The sequence below is a fragment of the Myzus persicae genome, unplaced genomic scaffold, assembly GCF_001856785.1.
Source record: "Myzus persicae strain clone G006 unplaced genomic scaffold, MPER_G0061.0, whole genome shotgun sequence".
Taxonomy (NCBI): Eukaryota; Metazoa; Arthropoda; class Insecta; order Hemiptera; family Aphididae; genus Myzus; species Myzus persicae.
Genome location: NW_019100478.1, coordinates 14526 through 24972, shown reverse-complemented (window position 1 = coordinate 24972; position 10447 = coordinate 14526). Strand labels below are relative to the sequence as shown.

Genomic DNA, 10447 nt, shown 5'->3' with positions numbered 1-10447 from the left:
AAATCTAGAAATGTCGGACGTAGTTTTATCATCTCCCATGTGGCGACGGTTGTCCCACAATACTGTTCCCCAACTACCAACTGTCGCGGGGAAGTCAGTTCGCCTACAGATGCCGTCGCGGTTACACACACACGACCCCCGCTCTATCCGACGCACGGTCCGTCTCGACGCTCGTCGTTTTTAACAATTATATCAAATAGTTTTTGTAACGAATCCTAACTCCAAATTTTGTATTATTTTTTTGTAACATACGCTTTGTTAGTTTTTGCCAAAGCGCAAAGCCTTTTTTTATGTCTATGTCGAGTTAATAAATAAAAAGAACAAATATATTCTTGTCGTCAATTTAAGTTCCGCTCCTAACCTCAAAACCTATTTTCCGGGTGAGTTCAACTACTTAAATTGCCGCACCCATAAGAGCCCATGTTAAATGAAATAAGATTCCGTTCCGTTTGTTCTGTGATAATCATGATTTAAGATAGACGGGTGTATCACCAGCTGAACTGCTGAAGTCATGTGCTCCACAATGCCTGCAGACCGGCGGTAAAATCACGACTTTCCAACTTGATTTTTGTCGGGCCTGCATATTTCAGCTCATTAAAAACTATTGATGCATCCAGTTGGCGGAGGATAGTGACCGGATCTCGAATTCGAACGAAATATTATTGTGAATCCACTGCGATATTCTTTTTGGGCATGTATATTAATGTATTATAAGAGCATTATGGTTTAAACTATAGAATGGAATACATTATTCCACAGTGTTCGTTGTAACAATAATACTAAAATAATATAATTTAAAGTAGAAGAATTGTATTTTGATCATCCAAATTGGGTTTATCTTTGTGTGTGAAAGACGATCTATGCGTTGATGCAAAAAAAAAATTTGAAATTTTTAATATTTTTTTCACTTTTGAATTGCGGTGACAATTTATTTATATTAGCACTATATCATCCATTGAGGGTTCGGACACACCGCACCATCAAGTTGGTGGCACCAACACGTTCTTTTGTTCTGCGAGCCACTTTTCATAAGATCAGATTAAGATCAGAAATTACGATTAATAAATGCACACCTTTTAAGTCATTTGTTTACTTAAAAGAAATTTGTTGTATATACATTATAACCTAAATTGTTGTATAACTGCATTAGTCCTAAGTCGGTATGAAAATGTGTTTTTGTAGGAGAATCCATTAACATGGTATCAAATATTTAGGAAAGGAATATTTAATATTTATAGAATATAATGAAACAAATACACTTTACCACCCCCCTCACAATTTTCGATTTTTTTTTTTGAACTTACTTATATTAGCTATTTAAGAACGATGGTGCAATCAGAATTTGTCGGTCGGACTTAGTTTCGAAGTTATGGGCTTTGGAAGTTAGCAATTTTGCGTTTTTTACACATGAGCGCAACGCTGCGTTTATCACGTCTTTTACGATTCTTTTAATCTTTTTTCTTGAAACTTGAGTATATTAATGAGTTAAGAACGATGGTGCTGTCAGAAATTATCGATCGGACATCGTTTCAAAGAAGTCAATTTTGAAATTTGAAATTTTGTGTATTTACGCATTTAATTATAAATATGATTTTAGATAATATGTTAATTTTAAATACGATTTTAAATAATTTGATATTATTATGGAAATTGATATTGATATACAATTAAAATAATATAAATATCCTTCGACTTGCTATGCAACACAATCTTAAGTAGGTCACAGGGTAAGTTATGTCGTTTAGTATGTGCGAGATTACACGTTTTGCGGCACTCGTTGCTACGCTCCTCGGCGCCATCGCTCCGCTCCGCAAATCAAAAATATCCCTCGACTTGCTATGCGACACCACCTCAAGTAGGTCACAGGGTAAGTTATGTCGTAGAATGAAATACACATGTTTCCCCAAAAAATAATTCAAAAATTTGTTATAAGAGCGGTAAAATAGAGCGCCGTGAGCATGAGTAAAACACCGAAAATCTTGAACTCCGTAAGTTAATATCTTCAAAACTAATGAACACAGAACAACTGTAACTAACAACAACAACCTAGGCACTAGGCGTATAAATAAGTTAATTAAATATATAATTTTTAAGTTATATAATATAACCATAACTAAAATTCTGACTGCACCATCGTTCTTAACTACGCAAGTTTCAAGAAAAAAAAGAAAATAATCTTAAAAGACGCGGCATTGTGCTCATCAAAATTGCTAACTTCCAGAGCCCATAACTTCGAAACTAAGTCCGACCGACAAATTCTGATTGCACCATCGTTCTTAAATAGCTAATATAAGTAAGTTCAAAAAAAAAAAAATCGAAAATTGTGAGGGGGTGGTAAACTGCACTTTAGCCAATATTTGTTTCTCCTATTACCTCAGTTTTAATATTGTCAAATAAATTAATCAAATGCCAAATACTCTATGATACATCACATTTCACTTGTTTTATGTTCTCAACGTATTATAGCCCCCATATGTATATGATATACATATTTTTTAAGTTTTGTTGTATATGGGGCAACACTGTTGCTGTCATAACCTTATTAGTAGACATAGTCAGTAATTTAGTTATCGGTTAGACGTTTTATCTTGATGTCCACATGTTTAAAAGAAGTAATATAATATAAGCCGTTGTAATAATGTAACTAATGTAACATGAATAAACATAATATGAATAAAGTATAAACATAACATGGCGCAGTCGAATGGATCAATAGTACCAGCCCCAGCTCCGCTAGACATCAATGACTCAGGTATAGTAATCAATAATATTAAATTATTTAAAAGCAAGTTTGATCTGTACCTGAGAGCTAATGAGCTGGATGCCAAAACGGATTGCCTTAAGGTTGCGGTACTGTTGAGTGTCATAGGTGACGACACATATGAGTTAGAAACATTAAACGCGACGAGCTCAGCAGCAACTGTTGAGACTATATTTAAAACGCTCCAGGGGTATTTTGAACCCAAATATAATGTAATAATTGAACAGTTTAATTTCTTTCAAAGGAATCAAGAAGAATTCGAAACATTTGATAAGTTCTTGAGGGACATTAAAACAATTGCAAAACGTTGCAATTTTGGTGATCTGGAGAATACCATGGTAAAAGTACGCATTGTTCTGGGAGTTAAAAACAGAGCACTGTAGGAAAGATTACTAAGAGCACCTGACTTGACCTTAAATCAAACTGTTGAGCATTGCAAGTCAGCAGAATTGGCAAAACAACAGCAAGAAGTACTCGACAGAAGTGATGAAGTGGATGTTCATATGACCAACACTGGTAACATTGTCTAAATCAGTGAAAAATAATAGTAGGTGGCATGATTTTTCAAAAAAAGATAGAACTAGTAGCAGTTCTATTGATGTTGAATATGACTGTAAGAAGTGCGGAAGGCGTCATGGATACAAAGTGTTTTGCTTTTGGGAAGTCCTGTATCAAATGTGGAAAATTGAATCATTTTGCAGTGGGCTGCCGTGGTGTCACACAACTTCATAAGGAAGTTAATAATATTGGTAAGAATGAAAATATTAAAGTTGTAAGCGATAATGAACCTGGCTATAAATTGTTTGACATAATGTCTGTTGAAATAGGGAATATTAATGCACAATCAAAAAAAATGGGGGGTCTGAAATTGTTAAAGTTAATGATAATTGCAAAATAAACTTAACTGGATACAGGATCTGATATTGATATTATACCGTTAAGTACATTTAAACAATTAAATTGCAAAAGTGAATGAAATAAAACTTATCTGAAAATCAAGGCTTATGGTGGTTTTAGTATAAAAGATGTAGGATCAGTTGAATTAGTATGTGAAGCAAATAAAGAAAACATTTTTACCAGATTCATTATTGTAGATGATAGTAAAACAAGATGTGTTTATGTGATCTCAGGATTAAAAACTTGTATTAAATTAAGACTGATAAATAGGTCTAAAGTGGAAAGCATTGAATCAAATGTTTGTTTCAATTCACTTATAAAAGATTATAAAGAAGTATTTAATGGCGGACTAGGATGTTTTCCAGGAGAATACAAAATTAAAATTAAAGAAAATAGTGAACCAAGGTTAAATCCTCCGAGGCGAGTTCCAGACTCCATTAAAGAAGAGCTAAAAAATACATTATCTGAAATGTGTAAATTGGATGTGATAGTTAAGGTTGAGAGACCAATGAGCTGGTCGAGTAACCTTATAGTAGAAAAGCAGGATAAGTCTCTGCGTGTTTGTTTAGATCCTGTTGAGCTAAATAAGGTAATTATTAGGGATCAATTTTTAATCCCAACTCTTGAGGAGCTGAGACTAAATCTGAACAATAAAAAATGGTTTACTTTATTTGATCTAAAAAATGGCTTTTGGCAAATAAAATTGGATGAGCAATCAAGTAACCTGTTTACTTTTAGTACTCCTTTTGGGTTCTACAGATTTACTAGATTGCCTTTTGGACTCTTGTGTGCACCAGAAGAATTTCAAAAAAGAAGCATAAAGTGTTTTGGGGATATTAAAAATGTGTTTATATATTTTCATGATTTACTTATAGCTACTGAGGATGAAAAAACTCATGATTAGGTAGTAATACAGGTCTTAGAGAGGCCAAACAACTTCAATATAAAATTTAATTGTGCAAAAGTAAAATATAAATAGCATGAGATCAAGTATGTGGTTTTGACATTTAGCAATGAGGGAATGAAACCGGATGGGGACAGAGTTAAGGCGTTATTAGGTTTAAAGCCACCTAAATGCAAATTAGAGTTGCAGAGGTTACTAGGAGCATTTAATTACTTGAGACAATTTATACCTAACATGTCTACATTAATTACTATATTGAGAGACTTACTTAAAAAAAATGTGTGTTGGGTATGGAGTGAGGCTCACACTGAGGTATTAAACAAGTTAAAACAAATAGTTGCAAGTCCTCAAGTGTTAATTAATTTTGACCCAAACAAAAAAATAACAATACAGTGTGATAGCTCACAATCAGGTCTAGGGGGTTGTTTGTTGCAAGAGGGTAGACCAGTTGCATTCTCTTCGAGGAGTCTGAATGAAGCGGAACAAAAGTACCCACAAATTGAAAAAGAAATGCTAAGTATTGTGTATGCATGCAGACAATTTTATAATTATGTGTATGGACACGCGACACAGGTAATGACAGATCATTCACCATTGGTGTCAATATTTGGAAAAAATGTTGATAAAGTAATTTCAGTAAGGTTACAGAAAATGAAAATGAAACTCATTATTTATGATTTATATGTAGAATATTTGCCGGGAAAGCTTATGTTCATTGCAGACTTGCTTTCTAGAAATTACCTTGATGAAAAGGAAAATGAACAAGAGATAGAGGGAGTAATCCATGCAATTGAGTACAATTAATATTAATGTGACTGAAATAGCAAAAGAAACCGAGCATAACGAGATATTGAAAAGTGTGGTTAAAATGTTTACAGAGGGGTGGCCTAAAGACAAAAAACAAGTGCCTGAGTGCATTAGACATTATTGGAGGTTAAAAGAGAATATCTCTGTGGACCAAGGAATATTATATTATGATAACAGAATGTCAAATGTACAATTTGTTTGCAGGAAAAAAATTAGATAGAATTCAATTCTAAAAATAAAAATGGGAAGGGGGCATGGGCGCCTGCGGGCAAATGCATTTGGAAAATCATAAAAAAAAAAAAATGTAAGGAAAAAAGTGAAAAAATATGATCAGAGTTTTATCGAATTTACCTCAGTACAATAAAATAATGTGTTTATTGAATGATAGTTTTATTGATACAAGAAATTAATGTGAACGATTTCTAAGTTGTGTTTCAAACTGTTACTAGAATACATTTTGAGAAATTATACAAAAAATTCAACTATAATAATATTTTTATTTTTATTTTGTTCTTAGTAAATGTGTTGGAATAAATAGATTAAGTTCAATGTGGAAAGATGTGAGAAGAAAATATATTGGGAATTCTAAGACAATATAATTTTAATTCACTGAACCATATTTTAAATTAAAACTAATGAATAAATCAATACTGAAAAACTTACAATAACTCCTCATACCGTCAACTCTCAGTATTTATTAATTATTATTTTGTTAAATTTTTGAATACATGAGTATTTTTAAATCAGTTTTTATAATTTTTGGTGATAGACAAATCAATAATTAGTGTTGATAGTATTTAAGTTATTATTAATTATAAGTACTAGTACAACGCTAGGCGACTAGCTTTAAAACTGTGGATACAAATTATGATACTTAATTTGTTAATTATGTTCTAATTTCTCTTGGTAATATTTAAATATTTTCTTTTATTCTTATGCTTACACAATATTGAATACCTTGGTAGTTAGTAGGAAAAGATCATTGCAATGCTCTCGACCCGGGATGATAGTATACTACCGTTAGCCCACTATCATCACCACAGCTTCAACTATCCATAGTCCTTAGGCGTACTAACCTTTTCATGACTTATTTAACCCTTTGTTTTAACACCATAGTCGTGCGAGTTGGGCAGTGTGGGGGGTGCTAGTTTAATCACCCCCGTTCGGCGCGCAACTAACAGAGGGTTAAGTGGGACCCTTAGAATAAAAATATCCTTATTTGGTTTTCTTTTTTTGTGTCCGCTTATCAAGTTGAACTTTTTTTTTTATTTTATAATATACACAGCCAAAGCAATGGCCAATGGCAATAACATTTGCCCTAGACCTCATTAAAACAAATTGCATACATAAAGCAGTAATCCTTAGCGACTCACTTAGTACCTTGACGAGTATTAAAAACATCTCCAATCCAAATGAGATCGCCAGAAAAATCCAGAACTAGATCTACAACTTTACACACACCGGCTGGCGGCTACTCAATTACCTTAATATGGATACCCAGTCACAATCAAGTTCCGGGAAACGAAAGGGCTGACGAAAAAGCACGCCAAGCAATAAACTCCACAAATGCCATTAGACTTAATTATTTTACCCTACACGACGCCAAATTCATAACCAGAATAATATAACAATATATGGCAACGGTCATGGAAATAAGGTACCTCAAAATTAAACCAAATTAAAAATACCATCCACACATGGCCCTCTCCACCAGACTTCTCAAGAAAAATGGAAACCGCGATCAATAGAATTCGTATAGGACACACATCTATAACACACCAATATCTGATGAAGAAGGAAAACCCACCCCTATGTGCCAGCTGCGGTACTCCCCTCTAAATTAAACACATTTTTACTGAATGCCTTTCATATGAAACGGAGAGACAAGAAGCAGGCATCTCAAACATTTTATCAGAAGCCCTCCACCCGGACAACAAAAAACACGTTAGAACATTTATCTTTAAATCAAACCTTATTTATAATAATTAGGCTGATGAAGTGGCCGAGTCGACCATGTAATGAGATAAAACACAGCGACCAATTACGTGGCGCATTCTAGTTTTATTCATCAATAACGACCAATATCGACCACCGCCTGGCGAGATCAATTTATCAACGCGGTTGCCGTACGAGAATCCAGATAGCGCCGACTGACGTTTGATTATCCGACCGCACTCCACCCGCAGGGAAACTGAGTTTTCCACACGAAAGCTATACAACACAAGTTGAGGGTTATATTATATTCAAAATCAGCGACTTATAAACTATAAGTTGATTACTCTCAAATACGTAGCACCCACAAGGGGCCGGCAGAACGAAGAAAAGCATAACACGATATTTCAGTCGGACCGGCAAACATCGAACCACAGAAATTCAGGCCGCTCGCCGCCCCTTAGATACTGTCGCTGCCAGATTAATCAAGTTGGCGGCGGCGGCGCGATAACGGAAAAACAGTGGTGTTCCGTGTATCAGCATTATTACCCAAATACATCAATAAACCAACTACTGTTGTAATAAATATTTTACGATATTAATTTAAAATCAAATATTCCGATAATAATCTTTTATTGAAAAATAAAAGGTACTCTTAATCGAGTAGTTATGCTCAACCGTGAAATATATTTATCACACTGTGAATATGCTACTGTGATAAATATAAACCACACTGAAAATAGCAGTGATTGCTGCTGTAACTACTACTTTTGACTTTCACTTTTCAATTCGCGATTGCAAGTTATTAGAATCGACATCCACGCTGAGTATATGGTATGGTGAGCCGGACGATATTAATATCGGTCACGAACGGACATCAATCCCCAGATCTATTAGCAGCATTTTGCCCTCAGACTGGAAGAGCCGGACGATATATATATCGATCACGAACGGACATCTAATAGTCTGCCCCGATATTCCATACACTTCACCACCACCGCAGTGCTAATATGTTCTGTGTTAATATCAAGTCAATACGTGTCCCGCAGTTACTGAGCGCTGCCGTCCGAGCCGAGTCAGCCAGTTAATTAAACAACATCAAACACGTTATAACATTTATCTTGAAATCAAACCTTATTATTAATATGTAGGCCGGTGAAGTGGGCGAGTCGACTAAAGCATCGGTTGGAATCTCATTTAGCAATGAAAGTTTTAATATTAGTGTGATTATTATTTTTTGGAATCATCGAAGATGAATGATAACTGCTTAACTAAAATTTGATATGTTTCAAACTTGTAAGACGCATTTGAACAATTGGAGACCACATTAAGGTGAAACGTCTTTCTTAAAGCAACATTTTTTTTATTAATTATTTAAGTTTCATATGTTTCACAAAAATTCTAGGAAGATGTCCAGATTTGAAGCAACTGAATAACGTATTGAAATAATTTTATTTTGGAATTATTTGAGAATTATCTGGATGATAAACTTCCCCCCCCCCCTTCCACTGCCAATAACCGACACCACTGAAATTATCGTAATTATTAGCGGTTCTATTATATCTCATTGTTCTATTAATATAAACAATTTGGATTTTTGAGTAACACATGCATATGTGGAGCTAGGATTCGTCACTAAACACCCAGGTGGTCACCCATCCGGATGCTAGCTACGCCGGCCGATGATTGATACCCATTAGGGACTTCAGCCAATTACCGTGCCACACCAAGCCCCAACTGCATTATTTTTATTTTATATTAGTTGTATATTACATATTATTTTGTGTGCCAATTTGATTGTAAATAAACCGTGCACTATGGCTAACAGCATCTTTTGTAGGGATCACGGTAGAGTTCGAGTAACACGTGTATATGTGGAGCTAGGATTCGTCACTAAACACCCAGGTGGTCACCCATCTGGATGCTAGCTACGCCGGCCAATGATTGCCACCCATTATTGACTTCAGCCAATCACCGTGCCACACCAAGCCCCAACTGCATTCTTTTATTTTGTATTAATAATTAATACATAATATTATATTTCCTATTGCTACGTTAGGAATTGGATTACGAATAGTGTTTCAACCATTAACCTATCAACTTTAATATATGTTCACGTGATAATTTCATATAATTTTTAAAAGAAATTATTGTAATTATTTAATACTATTATTGTCTTTCATTAATTTTATGTATTAACTTTAGTAGGTCAAAAACTCTCCATCAAACAACAAAAAGTAAATTTGCCAATACTTAACATACATTTTAATTAATAAAAGTCATACTTTACTAGAAAATTTGTCACCTCCCCACATAGTACTTCACACCAGTATTAAAGATTTATGAATTAGTTAAATATGTAAAAATTACAATTAGTTGCTTCCAATCTTGTAACACCATTTTTAAAGGGCCTAACCACAGTTTTTACTACAGGACTAGTTATTTCATTTAATTTCTTAGGGTAATGTATAAATAGAGTGTTATCACTCATCTAAGTTAAACAATGTGCTTTGACAAACGTTTTTTTTAATGAAATAACATTTCAATATACCATTTTTGTCTAATTTCTATCGAAAAAACAAATTTACAAAAATTATTACAAGAGTAAAAAATTGCCTAATCATTATGAATAAAGTGTAACTAGGGTCACAAAGTGAAAAAAAATTGTTATTTATAAAACTTATTTTATATGGCGTATTTTTTATATTCTAAAGCAAAATATTTTTTGGAATACTTATGGACATTATAGTAATCAATAGGGCCCGGATTTTTATGCAAATGCATATTCTTCTACATTTGACGTATAATAATTCTGATTAAATATCTTGACATTTCGTAAAACGTAGATTCTACTGTTAATTTTTTATTTTGCATATTTTTGCATATTTGCATCAAAATGCATAATAATTGCATATTTCGGGGTAATTACATAAAATGTGCATATTTAATAATAAATACTTGATAAAATATTTTAAATTTTACTCAAAGTTTGATATACATGCCGATTTTGCCCGATCGCCGACGTTCCTGACAAATGTAATTCGACCGAATAAAACAAAATATTTTATAAAAGGGAATTCCGTGACAGACAAAGGTATAGACGCATTATAGACGTTATCTTATAGATAAATATATATATATATATA

The 10447-nt window shown here is 33.7% G+C and overlaps 1 protein-coding gene across 1 annotated transcript; it reads left to right on the top strand.

The window, feature by feature from the left end:
* The first annotated feature begins 3368 nt into the window (after nucleotides 1-3368).
* Nucleotides 3369-4562, top strand: LOC111026875 (uncharacterized protein K02A2.6-like). Its single transcript, XM_022305057.1, has 2 exons — nucleotides 3369-3637; nucleotides 3779-4562. Exons 1-2 carry the CDS (start codon nucleotides 3369-3371, stop codon nucleotides 4560-4562), a joined length of 1053 nt encoding a protein of 350 aa, XP_022160749.1.
* Nucleotides 4563-10447: the final 5885 nt, after the last annotated feature.